The sequence below is a fragment of the Glycine soja genome, chromosome 14 (assembly GCF_004193775.1).
Source record: "Glycine soja cultivar W05 chromosome 14, ASM419377v2, whole genome shotgun sequence".
NCBI lineage: Eukaryota > Viridiplantae > Streptophyta > Magnoliopsida > Fabales > Fabaceae > Glycine > Glycine soja.
The window spans coordinates 9,362,231-9,382,396 of record NC_041015.1 but is presented as its reverse complement, the minus strand read 5'-3'; the positions used below and the strand labels follow the sequence as shown (position 1 = coordinate 9,382,396).

Here is a 20,166-nt window from a genome sequence, read left to right as displayed (position 1 = left end):
TGTAATAGTAATAATTATATAATAGAAAATTACTACTATAATAGTATTTAGTATTTACAAAACTACCGTTTATTTTCTTTGTTTTGTGAATTAAATAATTTTTTCTATCATCTACCCTTGCTTTGTTAAAGAGTATTAAAGGACTACAGGTACATCAAGCTACATCTGGATGTCTTTATATATGTAAATTAATTTCAATGGAATAAGATCTAAACAGACATAAAAATCAAAGTATATATAATGTATAAAATAATCACCACCAAACGCCTGAAAGCTAAGACGCAGGAATCAATTAAATGAAAAGCTTCTTGGTTTGATATATAATTTCAATTGGTCTTTTTGATAACAGGCTTGAATTTACCTAAAAAGAAAATCACACAATTCATTAACAGCAAAACATCAGAGAAAGCACATTCAAATAAATGTAACAACATGGAGACAAAATGTCATGTAATGAATAAAAATTTAGAAAATAAGTATTGGGGCAAAGCAAAAGCTCCGCTACATCACAATGTATACCATGTCTCCTCTCCACGTCCATCAATGAAGTGAGTGCAGTTCCACCAACAATCCATTCTTCTACAGGAGCACATAAATTACCAACCTGATCAAAATATCATAGCAAATAAAAAAATTGAGTTGATGGCCCCAATATTACCAAACATTTTCAACCATAATCAATCATTAAAACCAATCGAGAAGAAATATCTAATTTGATGATTAGAAGATAATGTGAAGAGCATTGGCACAAATTGATGATATTAATCCAGTCTTCCCACTTTGAAGGAGGGCTACAGCACCATAACCCAATGCATAGCAATAAGTAGAATCAAAATTAGTTGGCAAGCCACATCTCCCTTCATAGCTGCATATTTTAAAAGAGTACAGGTGACTACAAATTCTAACCAAAGATAGAGATGCCATTAGCAAATGTATGGTCAAAAGAATTTTAATCCAGCTTAAACTTGAAGGTAAATCCTAAAGCAGGACCATAGGACCTTTTCATATTTTTCTGTCTCATAGCAAATCATATTATCAAACCTTACAACTCTAAGAATGATATATCTAAAATAGACGGAGTACCCAAAAAAGTGGGACTGCCCCCTAAATCCTCCTTTATATGTGCCCTGTTGCTTTCTCTTCTCCAACTCAGTTTCAACCATTTGAATAAGCATTTTCTCTGCTTCTATCTTGCCAACCTAAATGGAAATATATACCAATAAGAAATAAGAAAATATACCCAAAAATATCATCTTGACATTTGATCAAACACATAACCTGCAACCAATAAATGTCCTAATGAACATGATCAGAAAATGTGAATTATCAATCTGAATTATTTTAATTAATCAAAAATGGGAAAAAAAAGTTATCCTAAAATGCTAATTAGAAACCTGCAACCTATGTATATTACCTGTGATGAGCTTCCCAATTCGAAAATCTTCGAGCAATTTCCTTGGTTTGTCAGAATCTTGGATCCCTTTCGAGTAATGTTCCATAATACCTTTAGCCAGATTGATACCATACCTGCAACTTGTAACATGCCTTTAGTATTGACCAGTTCTCATTCTTGTGAGTTCCTCCTCCTTCATTGCACTACTGACGTGATTTGTCTCCCGTGTGAGTCCCTCCTCTAAATACAAATATATTAAAATGCTGGAATGAAAATATATCCCATGTGAAAAATAAATAATTTTAAAAGTGACATAAATTTATAATTAAAATAAGAAATATGATACATGCAAGGTTCTTTGTTTGTGAGGAGCACACAAAAATGGCAGAAAATAATTTTAAAAAAATGAAAATCCCTAAACCTTAAACACAAAAAAAGAGCAAACCCAAAACAATGAAGAAAAACATACAAAACTCCAGCAACAATAGAAAACTCCATTTCTGAAACGAAACGTGGTTTGTAGGCAAGGAAAAATCCTTTTTTTCTTTCAAAATAAACAGGCAAAAAAGCAAGATCCATGTCCAACACATGCAAACACATAAACAACTTACAAATTACAACACCAGAGAGACACAAACAAAAAACCCAAAAGAAACGGTTAAAATTTTTGAAAACAAAAAAGGAAAAAATGAGATGAAGTGAGAATACAGAGAAAAAGAAAATAGGAATGTGAATGGAGAGAGTGAGAAAGAGAAAGTGAGTTTAGATGGAAAGATAATAATTTTGGAAGAAAAAAAAAGTGTACACGTGTCAATCTTTCAACTTTTTTAAAATTTCAATTTTGTCAACTGCAAGTGTACATGTGTCAAGCTTTTAAGTATGGGTACATTAGTATTTTCCACATACTTCAGTTCTAGTATATAGATATTGATAATAATTATCCATATGTTAGATTATCAAAAAGAATTATGAAAAATAACTGAATCTATAATACTCAATGAAATTAATAATTATAAAGAATAATTGATTTGATGATCTTCCTTAACCAATATATTCTCGTTTCTAGCAGTCACATATCCAATGGAATCCGGACAAGTCCTGAGGAACTTAGTCAAAATTAAGGTCATTTATCCCTAATTGAATTACAAGATGCATAGGAGTGAGATCTTCCCTCCCTTTAACTAGAACAAGTCTTTGTTGATTTGCACAAGGCGGAGGGCAATTCTATAACGGTGATGTTGTAAAGCAAGGTGGATGGGAGTGAAATCCTTGCGAATTTTTTTTTGAAACCAAATGAAGGTTTTAAACTCATAACTTCGGCTGCAAGGCATTCATGTGATAAAGAGGCTACTACAAGGGTTCATCAATACATAGCTTGATTTTGGTACTAGGCAGGCTTGTGTTTCAACCTAGTCAAGCTGCAAAGCTTTCACGAGATGCTTACAGCTGTGGGAGCCTTTGGACCAAATTTGAGACCTCTTTCTTATCATGAGATAAAAGTTCCCCTTCCTTCCAAGAATGGAGGTTCTTCTCACAACCTCAGCCAACTCAATGATGCAACACTAAAAAAGGACGAGTTGCTCAAACTAATAACTTATCATAAGCCAAAATCAACGAATCTAGCATTTGGAGCAACGATATGCTAAGATTATTAATGAAGTACTCAAACCTAAAGTAAATCACACCAACTAATCTTCCATCCACTTCCTAGATCCACACTAGCTACCAGACACTCTAAACTCAATCCAAGGAGACTAAGTATCCCCCTAATCAATGGTAACTCTCTCCAAACTCAATCCCAAATGTTTAGTTATCCCTCAAAAGTACTTTTGAGAATAAAATTTTGCCTTGAAACTCACTTTGAGAGATGTAAGACTTTAGATACTTTTGCAAACTCAGTTTGCAAACTTAAGCTTCACTAAAACTTTAATTCAAACATGCATTGTGTCCCCCTACGGCCCTACCCTAAACAATGGTAACTCTCGCAAACAAAGAAACTCTAGCAATAAATAACCATTTTCAAAGCGTATTTTGATGTTCCTGATACCTAAGAATCATTAGCAACTCTAGACCATGGAGCAATATGATGGCTCTAGGGACCTAATGGAAAACATGGATGTTTTTAAGTCTATGCTTTCTTACAAAGGTGCTAAAGCCTCTACTATGTCAGTCTTTCCCCTAATTTTAAAGAAGACAACATTAAGGTGGTTTCAAGAACTCATATTTGAGTTAATAAACACAAGGTGAAATGTCTGAGACAAAAGTTTGCCAACCACTTCTCAATAAGCCGAGTCCAACCCAAGTCTAAAGCCACCTTAATTGTCTTCAAACAAAAACCTCATGAGCCACTCAAATAATATATTGACTACTTCAACAAGGAGACCTTATACGTTCAAGGGTTGATGCCCAAGAAAAAAGTCACAACTATAAATGAATTCCTTAGGAGATCCTTTAAGTACATCAACTTGAAGAAAGAAGTTAGGGTGTTCTAACTAAAGACTATCCTTGCCAACCACGGGAAAGCAAGATCATTTAGGATTAATGGCCAATTCTGGATGATTTTTATCCATGCTTAAAGAATGCTATGCATTTAGGGAGTGACATTATAGGTTTGACATTCACAACATTTATGTATGATTGTATTTATGATTAGGTGACAACATAAAAATATTTTATATTGTTAATATATTGCCTATTTTCTTTCTCCGTATCTGTCTCTCTCTTTTTGCTCCTATAATTTTATTTCAAGTGACCGAAAGATGAAGAAGCTTAAGGAGAGATTAAAAAAAGATAAAAATATTTTTATATATAAATGTGTTCAAATATATTTTTCATCTTAGTTTAAATTCTGAAATATTGAAATTTAAAAAAAATATCATAATTTATTAATAACATCACATACATTTTAACATTTTTTACATGTTAGCTTAACATGATCAACGATATAACATGATTAGACACGTATCAATCATCAAAATAATGACCGAAATCATTTTTAAATTTTAAAGATCTATTCAGATAATGTATTCTTGTTTCATTTTTTTGTTTTAAATATGAATGAAGAGAGAACATAACATACAACATAAAATACCTGGACAAAATTTTAAATGATTATCAAAATCCTTTTAGTTACAGCTTAACTATGCTTTCTTCCTGGCCAAATTTTGCTTGCTTCATGCTCCAAGCATTCAGTTCAGAGATCACCACACTCTGGCTTCCATTGTAGAAAACATAAAGATGGGCATCTTTGTCAATAACAAACGAGGGATAAACTCTACTAGTAATACAAATTCTCCCTTTCTCCCGAAGACTTTCAATTATTGAGCGGTTCATCTGCATAATATGAACCTATATATATCAAACTAGTAAGCATGATATTGGAAAAAATCCAATTCCACGTCGATTCAAATTAGGTTGGAATTAAATTCTAAGATATGATGCAACAAGTCGGATAGTATTTATTATCAGCGATAAAGATGCCAAACTTCTAAGTGAAATCATTTTGACATTAGGGTCAATGTCAAAGATTGTTCCATATGGGGTTTTATCAAGTTCCTACCTCAATGAAGATTTGTAAAGTGTATATTCAAGTCTCAACCATAAATAACTATCCAAAATAAAATATAATAACCATAATTTACAAATGAAATAATGAGAATAACAAAAAAAAATTATTTTGGTCACAACACATGAGGTATAAATTGTTGGGTTTTTTGGACTCTCTTCCTATATGGAGTAAATAATCACTTTGTCTTACTTGTTTAAGTAGAAAGGAATCAAATTAGAATGTAAGAGAGAGACTCATTTGTGAGAAAAAATAGTTAAAAAACATTGAGAGAGAAAGGAGAGGAAAAGTCATTGTGACTTTTGCACACTCAGCAAAGAGCATTTTTTCATATTGTAACTATGAATTCGTTCACTATTGGATTGAGCTGATTTTTGGACAGTAGGTTTTACATCCGTGATACTTAACATTGTCCAGTTGGATTATCAAAACGATATTTGAAAAGAGAGATAAGTGATTTGAATTTTCAGTTTTATTTATTTCAGTAGCTCAAACAACACTTCTACATCGACCTTGAAATGTTAAGTTTTAAAGAAAAATCTCATAGATGTTGTCCTAGGTTATAAAGTTCATAAAAAAAAGAATGTAAGAAAATACTGCACCAGTTTACTTGTGATGCAGGGATACCAGAGACTTCAATAGTTGATTCACCAACCAATTTCTCTCTCATTATGCTAACTTGTTTGTCACGTAGTTTTTCTACCTCTTCATTTGGCCACTGCATCAACCACTTCCCACTTTTATGAAGCCAAACTTGCCTTGGAATATTCTACATAGCCAAACAACACACTATCTCAAAATATGTAGATCACTTTATGATGATAATATGGTCCTAAAACAATTTTTAACATGGAGGGTGTTGAAATAATTAAAAGAATTTATTGTATAGTCTATGATTATCGTGGTTCTGATCAATCTTCAGGTAACATGTAATCAAATTTTATAAACTCTTTCTGATAAATTGAAAAATTCGACTACATATCACACATAAAGATTAACCGGAACAATAGACACATGATGGTTACACATCGTATAGTAATCTAACGGGGGGTTAACATGAACAAGGAGTGAGTGTTTGTTTCTCTAAATAATTTCTCATTGGGGAGCTAGAAGGGTAACATGGACAAGAGATAAATATTAATTTAACTGAAAGTCGAAGAAGTTCACTAGCATACATTTGGATCTGCATGATGAAGGCAACCATGTTCAATTTTCATCAACAAGCAAAACATGTCAAATGGCAAGGAAAATAATTAGACAGAGACAATGATTTAGAACATAAGCATGTGTGTGCTAAAAGTGAATGGACAATATAAGAGAGTGCTAAGGATAATGCCATTCATCCAATTTTGTGGCCTTGTGGGGCCTGAAAGTGGTACCAAGTTCGGTAATGCTGTTTTTCATGTACCCTATACTTGACTGAATTAATGCTGTGGGGGGATGCATTGATCTCCATGATGATATTTGCAAGGCTAAATTGTACTTTTGGTCCCCTACTTTACTTTCAATTTCACATTTAGTCCCCCGATAATTTAATTCATAAATTTCGTCCCCCTATTTTGTAAAATCCTGTAATATTGGTCCCAGACGCCTCAATTGGACGTTGACTGTTAAGCAGTGACGTTGACTATCACGTGTCAAAGTCTGAGAGGCACCTTGAAATTGCTTGTGTTTTTTTACCCATCAGTAAAAGTAAAATATTTTTACACTAAAAAAACCCTAAACATTTCGCCAAACAACTTCCGACGTCGTATCGTTTCGTTGGTGAGAATCAAGAAGAGCCCCTTTTCTTCTCTTGGTCTTTCCCTCTGTGCTTACCACCCACTGTCAACAACATCACCCCTCTCCATTCTTGTTTGCCGGTAAGTCCCCCCTTTTTTCTCATCTCAATTTTGTTACCAAAAACCAAAACCCTTATTTTTCATTTCTTTTTTCATTCAATTTTCAAATCATTAAACCAAAACCCCCCCGCAGAGTGAGACTAGTTTGGGCGAATTCATGTGCTCCCTCGAGAAAGTTCTAGAGAATAATCGCATTGACTTTAGATTTCGGTAGTTGGTTATGGATTCGAGCGACAGTGATCGCGGTTACTCCAAGCGCGAGAGGGAGGATGAGGATTGGGAGTTTAGTGATAAGCAGAAGGATAGGTCTAGGAAGTTCGGTGCCAATGGCAAGGATGACGGCGAGGGTTTCGATGGAGGCGCGAAAAGGAAGCGTTCTAGCAGAACCACCACAGATGGCGACGATTATGATTCGCGCTCTAAGCATGGGGCCTCAATCCATGGATACAAAAAGCCACCTCATGGAGAAGACCAAGATCTAAAAATAGAAAAAGGGGGGAACGAAACAGAACAAATCTTGGCACAAACAGGAGTGAGGTAATGACAAGATCTTCAAATCTAGAACATGAGGGGAAGGTTTGAAAAGAGGATACTGATAAAAAAAATTGAAAATTTTACATTTCCTTAGTTGGATCTGCTTGGAGGCTTAGCTAAAAAGAGCTCAATTTTTTTTCTCAGGAAAAAAAAAACAACCAGAGAAGAAGAAGAAAAAATAAAAAATGGCGAGGAAGAGTTGAAAACCAAAGCAGAAAAATTATGGCCCTGCAAATCAAATGGTGATGATGACGATTTCCAAACAAAATAAAAAGGACAAAAAAGAGAAGTTGGATAGATCTGAGAAAAAATTTGCACAAATGTTTAGGGTTTTTTCAGCGTAAAAATATTTTACTTTTACTAATAGGTAAAAAAGCACAAGCAATTTCAAGATGTCTCTCGGACGTTGACACGTGGCAGTCAACGTCACTACTTAACGATCAACGTCCAATTGAGGCGTTCGAGACAAATATTACAAAATTTTATAAAACAGGAGGACCAAATTTGTGAATTAAATTATCGATGGACCAAATGTGAAATTGGAGCTAAAGTAGGAGATCAAAAGTATAATTTTACCTATTTGCAATTATGCATTGATCACCAAAGTTATTGGAAAGAGCCAGATGGGTAGTGGCTTAGTTTGATCAAGGGCTAATATTTGCAATTATGCACACTATGAATCTTTCCCTTTGTGGAAGAAACGCCACAGATAAATAACATGAATTGCATACACAAATTCGTATTATTAGAATTAAAATAGACACCTACTTTGAGAATAATATACCTAGAAATTATATTTATTGATAACTTGACTTTCAAAGTCTCCTCAAATTGGATTTTCTTTTTTAAGTAAACTACTTAGTAGATGCCATCTTGATATTTTATTGTTCTATAATCGAGGTTAACACGCAAAAGACAAACTCAAATTCCAGAAGGAAGTATTCCAAAATCCTGTTAGATCCTGTATGCTACACCATTGTGCTTGATTATTATGTTATATATGGCAAGTCTTCAGTGGAAGAAACGAATAAAAAACAGGAGAAAAGACTCGGAATAATGTGAATGGAAAAATATTAGCAATTTAGCATACTCCAATTATTTATTTTGTCGGCGGTAATTCAAAGTTCATCTCATTAATCTCATTATTAAAGTTTACTTGGAGATGTTATTATTCGAAGACTCAAAGTCTTCAAGGTAAACATATTAAAAGAAAATTAAAGTCTTGTTCTTTCTTTTTTGGGGGTATACGAAGTAATGTACCTTTATCTTAACATTTTTATTTTAGTTTTTATTTTAATTCAAGCTATCTCCAAATGAGCATAGATTAATCCCTTGCGATCTCAGGATAGAGACTAATTTATCCTAAAATGTTTTTTATACAGACTCTGATTATGTGCTTAAGTAAAATTATACATCTTTGTTTAGCTGTTTCCTCCAACTTGCAGTTGCATATAACATGGAGTTCGAAACAAGCAAGGACAGAGTATCTGGAGTTTGAGTTCTGTTTTTCTCTTGCAATGACACCGTACACTTGCCTTAACATTGACGTTATAATTAATAACAGAGATTTAGTAGTGGTAATAAAGAATTGATAAATAAAAGTATTTTATTACAAATTTTGATTAAAGAAATATTATATGTTAATAATGTTAAATATTACACTTTCTAATATTTTTTTTAATTCTCAACTAAAACCAAATTAAATATATTTAGTGATTTTCTATTCCATTAATATTGAAAGAAAAATATAATATGCACTTTTAAACTATTTATTGATTTAAATTTTCCTCTTAAAATTAAGAAAAAAAATGCACAACTTGTGTTATATTAGAATTATTAATAAAATTATTTTTCTTATAAAAAATCTACTATATCTATTTAATTATTAATGGTCATACTCGTAAGCATCTTTTTATTTCAAATTAATGGAGCATTATTCATTTAATGATTATAAGCACAAGAATTAACACATACAGTTTTTAACTTTTTATTTATAATCCAACTAATTTATAAATTTATTATATTTATAATATTAAAAAAATATTAAAGAATTTAAAGTCATGTGCATATATATGTCATGCTAAATAATACTTTAAAGATATATTAAATATTAAGTTTCAAAATTACAATTAAAGTAAACACATGCCAAAAAAATTCTTGGCGGGGATGCAGAAATCTATCAGAGGAGAGGTTGAATTTTATTTTCCTTTGTAAATTTTTTAAATATATAACTTTTTACACATAAAATTAAAATAAATTTTTATTTTAAATGATAATAATCTTAGCCATCATGATAATAACAATAAACATACAACTAATTTTACATAATTTTATACTAGTTATCACTAATTATTATCATAATAATAACAAACACAATTAACTTGTCAAAGTTTTACAGTAACCGTTACCCATCATTATTTTACACCATTTCCTAAAAAAATATAAATCATTATTTACAATTTTACACTAACTTAAAAATACATATGTATATACATAAGAAGTACCAAGAGAGGGAGGCTAGGACCCCTTCTTCTCCCCCTTTATATCCGTCTTTTGATGCAATTTCTATAAAGTAGTTGTTCAATAATTTGTTTTTGTTGATTATGCTATTGGAACAAAATAATTATATAGATTGTGAGCGCATAAAAAATAAGTATTTCTCTTTTAGTATAATTTATTTCACATCCAAAAATTAATTAGGATTAGAATCCTTAATCATTTAGTTAAAGAACATAAGTCGATATCATTTATATAAATAGTTATTGTTCATTTTTATGAGTTTATCTAAAAATAATCAAAGTTTTTGGCTAAAATTATCACACATATATTACAAAAGACTGACTATGATTGAAGGAGAGGTGATATTATATTAGGAGAAAGTAGAATATTATTATTATTAACTTGATGGCATTATATTAGGTGAAAGTAGAAGAATTATGATTATCAATTTATTAGTCATCCACATACTTGTTCGAATTTCCCATCCCTTATTCATTGCATTACATAATCCATTTATTGTTTATTTAAGGATAAGTAGATTATTATTCTTGATTATTAATATAACTATGACTTAATAGTATTTAGTAATAATGGTGCAAAAGTCATCGTAAGAATGATATTCTTATTTTTTATTATGCTATTTATATGATTGATATACTTATTAATATAGTAATTTAATTTGTATTAGGAAGGAACTTAATACTAAAGTGTAACTCACTTGGAAAATAATTTCTAAGCTTAGTTCTCTAATATAATTAGGAGTGCCTTTTGAGCTTTTACTAACACAAAGTATTGAATTTCATCTACACTATTTAGTTACCTATTTATTACAAACTCGCATGATGAAATACCTAATTGTTTTGAGTATAATTAGATTCTTTATTTTTCTTATATCTTTTTGAAGATAAATAAAAGAACTTCTTTACTCCACTGGCGTCTAATATCTTCATGTTAGGGAGTACTTTCTTAGTATTTTATATACATGATTACATACTAACTAACGCTGCTCTGTTTTTCTCTGTGATGCCAAATGAATACGAATAAACAATTGAACATCATTTGACAATAGTTGATAGAGAGAAATTAATTTTACCAATATACGTACTTAACATTTTTGTGGATATTAAATTATATGTCTCTTACATATAGGGGGTGGGAATAGGTTAGGCCGGCCCACAGGAGTCTATGACCTGACCTATATAAAGTCTGGTCTGAACTGACCTATTTAATTAAAATGGTAAGTTCAGACTTTTTTAAAAGCTTATTAAATTAAATAGATCAGGCTTAGGTTTATTAGAAAGTCTTATAAGCCTGATAGGCTGGCCTATATATATATATATATATATATATATATTGGTACCTAAAAAATAATATATATATATATATATATATATATATATATATATATATATATATATATATATATGGGAATAGGTTAGGTCGGCCCACAGGAGTCTATGACCTGACCTATATAAAGTCTGGTCTGAACTGACCTATTTAATTAAAATGGTAAGTTCAGACTTTTTTAAAAGCTTATATATATATATATATATATATATATATATATATATATATATATATATATATATATATATATATATATATTATTTTTTAGGTACCAATATATAATATTATTTTTTGGATACAATTAATTTTTTTTAAACTATCAAACTTTGATTACACATTAATGCTTTATAACTTCTATTCCTATAATCAAGGAGTTTAATTACAATTTAGATGTGAGTTATGTGTCCTTTTATATTCCTCATTATTTTGATTGACTTTCCTTTTTTTTAACTTTCCTATTACTTCCTATTCCATAAAATATTAAATATTTATTGTGGAGAAGACTTTTAAAAAGACTATCAGGCTAGATTAGACTTTTAAAAAGATCAGACCGAGCCAAAATAAAAGTCTTTGATAGGCTATAGGTCAGGCTCAGGCCTCAAAGATTCATCGTATACTAGGCTCAGTCCTTTCAAAGTCTGGCCTGACCTATTTCCACCTCTACTTACATATAAATGTAGTTGAATTAAATTTAGTTGATAGGGTTCGCTAGTTGATTATTACTCACTTACACTAAATACCAAAGATATTCCTATACATTTTTATATTTTCTTTTATAGAATTTAATATTTATAACGGTGTAAATTGATTTTACACCGTCATCAAATCACAAATTATCATTTGAATTACTTGAAGGTAATTCTTTTAAAAATTAACAAACTTATAATATATGATGAGTTATGATTGGACAATTGTGTAAAATATTTTACACAATCAATACATAATTTTTTTAATTTATTTTTAAATATATAAATTATTAAAGTTTATGTATATAAACTAGTGATTTTGTATGCATGTCCATTATCCAAAATAATATCCCTGAAGCATGAACTTTGATACAAACCTATTATGCACGGATGTAATACCTATTTGATATGATAATACGTCAATTCTTAGAAATATAAGATAAGATAAGTTTAAGATACATATTTAAAAAATTAAGAGTATATTCATTAAACATTAATAAAAATATTAGAAATTACATATTAAAATGAAAACATTAATATTAATAGTAATATAACAGAAAAGTACAAAACCCATATTAAAATTAAGAGTACAACCATAGAATGAACGAATAAATATTAATAGTTAGTTGATTAATTTAGTTTATTATATCATATATTATGTTTAACTTAGTTTTTATTATTACTATTAGTTAGTACAATTTTTACGAGATCAGTACAATTTTTATCTCTCTCTTTTGTTGCTATCAATGAGCAATCAGAACATTGAAAGCCCACTCCTAATCTTAGGTGAAAAACACCATGTGTCAAGCTTTAGTTGCATCTTGTATTAGAGATACAGATTAAGTTACTAGTTTAATTTGTTACAAGTTAGTTATTAGTTTGGTTAGTGATAATTGTTAAATATGAGCTATTTTTGATAATAAAAATATATTGAAAATATCTTTAAAAGATATTTATTTAGCAGTTACTTTTAACTTAAATGCTATGAATTGATATTTTTCTTATCTATGACTTGCAGATATGAAAAGAAAATATCAGCAGTTATAAAAAGGGAGTCAAGCAAAGGCAGTGCATAAATCCATATCCCGAGCCTCTTCCTTAGGGGAAATCTTCTTCTTAGCCATTCCCCTTTTGTTTTGCCTTGTTACTAGTCATCTATCACTCCCTTAGCCTTTGAATTGTAAAGCCTCTCATGACTATGAGAAGCTAAACCCCCAGTTGGAACCTAATAGCCAACAGCTCTTGTAATGTAACTGTTTTTCTTATCTATTAATGCAATTTTAGTTTCTATTGTTCTTTCTTGCTTTTATTGTTATTGTGTGGTTTGATCATCCTTGCATCTGTTTTAGGAATTATTCATTAGGAAGTGGTAATGTCTAAAAGAACTGGGAAAGAACATCTCAACATTATATTTATAAGGATAGCGTGATTTTGTTGTGCCTCTGTATAGCATCTTTTTACTTAATGTTGTTTATTATTCTGTCTTTGCAAAGGGATTTGGGAGAGAGAATATATAAATTAGGCTCTTCAACCTGAGGGATCCGGGTTGAGTATATTAGCATATGTGAGGTGGAAATTGGGAAAACATTCAATAGAGAAAATCATTAAAATTGCATCAAGGAGAGTTAGGCATGCTAGGTCCCAACATTATCTTTATTCTAAACAGACCCTTAACACAAAAGCCATTGTTTAATTTTCTTATTTTTTTCGTTTTACTTTCTCTACTTCAAATTTCATCTTATCTTATCGTTTTATTTTTCTTTTCTTATCTTTCTTTATCTTTTATCTTCTTTTATCTCTATCATCTTTTAATTCAAATATTTTCTATTTTCTATTTTTATCTTTAAATATTTGTCTTTTCTTCTACATCTTTATCTCTTCTCCTTCTTCTATTATTTTTAAATTGGGTTTGAATCAATCTAAGTACAAATAAAGTTCCTGTGGATTTGACACTCGGACTTCTGAGTATTTTACTACTTATTACAAATTGGTACACTTGTCAATTGGTTAATAGTTAGTTACAAGTTAGTTACTAACATCAATTATATAAGACGCAATGTATTCATGTAAAAATTGAGTTTTACTCATTTGAGCATTACCCCAATATTAATCAGTTTTATCTTTTTCCATTTCTTTCTCTTCCATTTGCACTCATTCATTCATGGAAAACATGAGATATATCATGGTATCAGAGCTATGAATTCATTCCAATTTTTCTTTTCTTCGATGCACTTATCTTTTCTGCTGCTTCGTTCATCCTTTTCATTCAGAGATTTATCATGGTTCTCCATTTTCTTTCATCTCCATTTTTTCGTTGCTTCATTCATTCTTTTTATTATCTGCTTTCCCAAGAAAATCAAAACACAAATTAAAATTCTTTAATTTTTTAAACTTGATAATCACCATTGTTTCCACCTATAATTGTCAATTGAAGGCACATGAGGTGGTCTAGAGAAATCAAAATCTCATTCAACTTCATCTTTTCTTTAGGTGTTGTTAAGAAAGTCGTTGAATTAGGTGGATGGCATTGGCTGGTTCTTACAAATGGTATTGAAGTGAAACTACAAAGGAATGATCTTAGCATGATTGAAGCATAGAACCTCTTTGATAGTTTCTACAACTTATGGTAGCATTGATGTTATGAAGATTATATTGTTGTGCCTCAAGGCAGATGTGAATTTTGCATGTGGGACAAACAAGGGCACTACCTAGTTTTTACCTACAAGATGTTTGATTAAATGCTTTCGAATTTTGAAGGTACTAACTATTGTTTGAAGTTCTGCACTATTTCAGAAAGGTGCATACCAATTGTTTGGTGAATAATCTTTTCATTATTTTGTCGATATTTGGCCTGTGTTGGCTTATTATTTTCAGCCTTTTAGGCTTGTTTTGATTATTATAGCTTTTGTCATGTGTGGTGATTAAGCATTGTTCATTTGTTTGCTTTTTTCCATGGTAGTTAAGTATTGTTTTTAGTTTCTACCATGGATGGTTAAACCTTGGTTGCTGCTGCTTCACAAAGTGTTTGTGAAAAGTCCTCATTGAAGACATATTTTGTGTTCTTTTATTTGTTGATCCTTTATGTCGATGTGAGCTTTTGTCCATGGTGATTAAGCATTGTTTGAGCTTTTACCATGGATGGTTAAACATTGGATTGTTGTTTTGATTCTGTCTTGAGTGGTTAAGCATTGTTTTGACTTTTGCTCTTGATGATTAAGCCTTGTTGCTTCTGGCAAGTGGTTAAACTTTGAGGTATAATTTTTACTTGGTGGTTAAGCTTTGATAGTTTCTTGGATTGATGATTTGATATTCTGCCAAATGGCCTTACTGTTGATGGTTAAGCTTTAATGCTTGCTTTGGACTCTTGGAAGAAGATTGAGAAAATCGATGTTAGTCGAAGATTTCTAGAAGCTATGCACCATGGCCGCACCTACATTTTGATTTGTTTCCAAATTTCTATTTTGGCTGATGTATTTCTGACATGTTTAGCTATATTCAAATTTTTCATAGTTTATTTCCATTTCCTTTTAATTAAATGTATTATCTTCTCCAAATTGGAAGTGTTTTCAACACTTTCCAACTTGTAGGGGCGAGGGGTATTAGAGATATAGATTACTAGCATTAGTTAGTTACAAGTTAGTTATTAGTTTAGTTAGTTATCAGTTAGTTACTAGCATCAATTATATAAGGCACAATGTATTTATGTAATGAGTGAGTTTTGCTCATTTGAGCATTACCCCAATATTAATCACTTTTACCTTTCTTCATCTTTCTCTCTTTCACTTTTACATTTTCTCCATTTTTCTCTCTTCCATTTGCACTCATTCATTGTTAATGGATTGAAAAGTGCACCAATGCATTCCAAGTAGTAAAGTTAAAACGGAAGTCCGAGTATCGTATTCACATGAACTTTGTTTGTACTTAGGTAGATAAATATTTAATTAAGAAAAATGATTTGGAAAAGGTAGTAAAAAACAGTAAATTAAATTGCTGAAAATTAAATCAAACAAGAAAAAGAATTAAACATGAATTTAAATTAATTAATTAAAGACAAAAAGATGAGAAAATCCAATAATATTGTAGAAGGAAATTCAGAAGATGAGAATGTTGAGAACTTAGCCTACCAGAGCTACTCCTTGATGTAATTTACACCTACATCTCTAGTATACTTTAACTTTGGTCCCCCACACAAAAGAGCATAATTTATCTATTTTCTCTCCTCAAATCTCTTTTTATAGCTAAAATTGTAAATTGCATTAAGAATATAGATGTATAACAGGCTAAATAAATATGATCAACTTATCCCTAGTGATGACTTTATTTAGATACCATTTTCTATTTCTATTAGAAAATAATATTTTTCAACGCTACCCCTAAAACTTACCATGCAAAAGGGTGATCAAGCCACAAACAATAACATTAAGCATAAGAAAGGATAATGCAAAAGTAATATTCATAAATAGATAGGAAGAAAAATTACATCAAGAGTAATTGGCTGTCAAGTTCCCAACAGAGGGGGTTTAGTCTTTCATTGTCATGAAGATTTTACCATTACAAGAGGGAAGTATTTAGTAAAGGGGGAAAAGATAAGAAAGAGAATGGAGGGAAGGAATGACTCACATTGCTTGCTTGCTTCTTCTTCTTCTAGCCTTTGCCTTCTATAAAAAATTGTATTCTGTTGGAATTTTTGTGTGTATTGTCCTTCTTCTCTTTTCTTCTTTTATAAGTGCAGATTAGTGGACTTCTGAATTAGTCTGATTTCCTTAATTATTCTACTTTCTCGCTTTCTTTAATTAGTCTTCTTTCCTTAATTAGTCATTCTTTCCTCAATTAGCTTGTTTTCCTTAATTAGCCTTTCTTTCCTCAATTAATCATTCTTTCCTCAATTAGCTTGTTTTCCTTAATTATTCTTGTATTTCTGAGCTTTATTTTGCTCACTAAGCTTCATAAATCCATTACAAATTCCTCTATTATTTAACCCTAAAATATACTCATAATTAGTCATTATCATTCATTCATGAAAAATATGAGATTTATCATCTTTCATTGGGCATTGGAAGAGATTCTTGGTTTTCCACAAAGCATGCAATAGAATAATTGTTTCACTTCCAATTGTATTCTTTACTTCTTCATCTTCCACATAATCCTTTCTTTATTCACACTAAGTATGATTCTATGATATCAAATTACTCCTCTTAATCACACATTGGATGTACTCGATGAATTGTCTTAGTGAAACTTAAAAATTAAAATGGTTGTTTATTTTTATGATAGTGAAGTCTTCAATTTTTTTCCCGCATTGGTACAATCTTCTTCCATTTTCTATCATTACTTTTTTCCATTAATATGTTCTCAAATTTACAATGTGACTTTAATATAACAATAAGCATATTTTTTCCCTTTTTCCTCTCAAAGTTGAATGTGCTATTTTATTGGAAGTTAATTTTTCTTCTTTTGATTAGCCTTTTACAAAAGTGCAAAGTCATCGGTTATGAATGTGCACATCCATTGCTTAATACTTGAGTATGCTTATATATATTTCATACTCTTTTTCAATATGTATGGAAACAAAACATGTATCATGAAGACAAGATACAAATGAAATATACAATAATGTCAACCTAACATGATAATATACTCTTAACCATGATATATATTTCATACTTTTATCATTTTTTTAGGCTTGAACTTGGTTGCTAAATTTTGATTTTTGAAGATGATTTTTTTACAGGACACAAATGAAAGATACTATAAAATCAAATAAGGTAGGTGTTATAAAGATATTCATTGTATTTTATTTCAAATTAGTTATTTCACAATTTAAGGATGTCAAAATATTTTTTGTATTTGATTTTTTTCCTTTTCTTTTCTGGATTCAAATTTGTAACTAATTGTTTTTAGGCATGATTTATGCCTAGATATGGTATCAATGATAATTGATTCTTTGTGGATGTTGTGTGGCTATGTGGCTCAGTATCATTATGGGAAATGGAAATCAAAGCAACCCGGGCAGTGTTAATTATATGGAAACCAACATGAGTATGTTAGTATTTTTTCCCCTTTTCTTTCCTTTTTTGTATTCGATTTCGTTCTTCTTTTGGATTCAAATTTGTATTCATTCTCTTTTTTTCCCTGCAATCTTACCATTCCTTTTTTAACATGCATAGTAGAATTTATTTTTGTTTATCAGCCAATAAAATAACTTTTATTAAAGACACGAAAATGGGTACTAGAAATACCCTAAAGTCTACATAACAATAACATTGATTTTTATTTTAAATTTAACGTTGAGGCAATGCTAAACCTAACATCAATTATTTGTCTGAATTTCATGTTAATTTTCCTTTCCTTCTTTTAAATAGAGAAAGCCATGATGGTAAGTCAGGTTCTAATTTTCTCTCCTATGCAAATGCCGAAACACAATATTTTTAATGTATGATGTTTGAATTTCTTTTTATATCAAAGTTGTAATGTTGTGCTTTATTAATTGATTATTCAAGTGATTTAACTAAATATAAGTAAGTGTTTGAATGAATGAATTAATTAATGAGTTAGTGATGTTGAGTATGTGTTTTATGAGTATTAGTGAGTTTTTGGTGTGTTTGGACTTAGAGGGATGAGATTTCGATTTATGAGAGAGGTAGGTGTGTTTAGTAGAAACAAAGGTATAAAAAGAGAAAGCTAAAGAGTCAAAAACCTTTCATGAAACCTCTATTTTACAAACTTTGTCTCAAAAGAAACCATTCATTACACTCACTTCCTCTTCTTCAAGAAACTACCATCATAAAAACTAAGTTTGGTGATTGAAAAAAAAAGTTTTTTTCTTCTTCTTATAGTGGTCGTTGACTATTCCTAGGTGAGGTAATATCTCATTCTTCTTCTCTTTCAGTTCATTTTCGTTTTCCTCCATGAACACTTTTCAAAACCTCCAAAAAGTGTTTATCTTCAAGGTTTTAGTATGTTTTTTTTGTTGGTTTCGAGGTTTGGGGTGTGGATGATGTAGAACTACTGAAGAAGTGAAAAAAGCTTTCATCTTGGATCCAAAGTCTTCCCTTTTATTCTTTTTCTTCATCTCAAAGCTAACTTATTGAGTTTCATAGCTAAGGGAAACTTAAACCATCTTTAATCTTATGTTTTATGTGTGTTGATTCAATGTCCATGTTTGAAAATGAAATATTTGAGTTGAAATTCAATATAAGATCCATTAGAGGAGATTTGAGAGAAATGACATAGGCTTGCAAATCTATTGCACTTAAGCGCCATTCGGGGTGGGCATAAGCGAGACATGGGAGTTAGCTACTATAAGTCGGTGCTTAAATGCCACCAGGGTGCATTCAAGCGAGACAAGAGTTAGCTATTGTGAGTATGTTCTTAAGCACCACACAGGGTGAGCTTAAGCGAGACAATAAAGATCACGCTTAAGCGTAGGGTAAGTCATGTTTAAATGAGGTTGTCTTTCAAGTTTTCTTTGCACATATCATTTGAATTTCAATCTTAAATGCTTATTGAAGTGCTTGTAAACCTTAAATGGGATGAATGGTGTTGACATATCTTGTTATTCTCATGTAATTCATATCCATATGATTGGTGTTTGGTTATGGAAACTTGTGGGGTGAAAAGTCTCATAATGTTTAGATGAACTATGTTACAAATTATGTTTTGTTAGAATGATATGAATGATGAATCGATGATGAATTGAACAATATGCGAATAATGAATTGATGATATGTTGAATGTGATATCATGTATGATCATGACAAACATGCATTGATGAATGACTACCTGTGCTCATCCATTTTCGATAAAATCACATCCTCCATAAAATTAATTTGAGTCTTCTCAAATGGTTAGATCGTAGAATACAACTATGTTAAGAGATCTACTTGGGTTAATCGCTCAATAGGTGAAATCTTCTGGAGTAAAGAGTCAACATGATATCGCATAATAGTTAGACATGTGTATTGATAATTGTAACTTGAAAATGATGTGTTACTTGATGAGTTGTACAACTACATTGTTGTCGAAAATGTGAAGAATTTTCATTTTGAAAGGATGATCTTTTGAGATGTTTTCAATTATATGATGTTTCTTTTAGAATGACCTTATCCTTGCATTTTTCTATTGAATTGTGATGATCATGTCATTTGACATAGGAGCAAATTATGATGTAATTTTTTAGGAACATGTCACTAAGGGTTGAGGTGGATGTGGTGGTGGGCTCAAGGGCAAAATCCAACTCTTAAGTCATTTATTTATGTTTTTTCTTAGTGAGGACCAATTTAGGATTTAGATATGATTTTG

At 30.6% G+C, this 20,166-nt stretch overlaps 1 protein-coding gene across 2 annotated transcripts; it reads right to left on the bottom strand.

The window, feature by feature from the left end:
* Nucleotides 1–260: 260 nt before the first annotated feature.
* LOC114384634 (pyrophosphate--fructose 6-phosphate 1-phosphotransferase subunit beta-like) lies at nucleotides 261–2,040 on the bottom strand. Of its 2 annotated transcripts, XR_003660745.1 has the most exons (4): nucleotides 1,415–2,030; nucleotides 1,084–1,199; nucleotides 520–604; nucleotides 261–361 (listed from the first exon to the last, which is right to left on the bottom strand). XR_003660745.1 is itself a non-coding variant. In XM_028344343.1 (3 exons), the coding sequence occupies exons 1-3, from the start codon at nucleotides 1,541–1,543 to the stop codon at nucleotides 721–723; spliced, it is 390 nt and encodes a 129-aa protein (XP_028200144.1). In that variant the 5' UTR covers nucleotides 1,544–2,040; the 3' UTR covers nucleotides 615–720. The 2 variants fall into 2 exon arrangements, 1 of the variants encoding a protein (XP_028200144.1); XM_028344343.1 differs by lacking the exons at nucleotides 261–361; nucleotides 520–604 and adding an exon at nucleotides 615–865 and having other exon boundaries at nucleotides 1,415–2,040.
* Nucleotides 2,041–20,166: the final 18,126 nt, after the last annotated feature.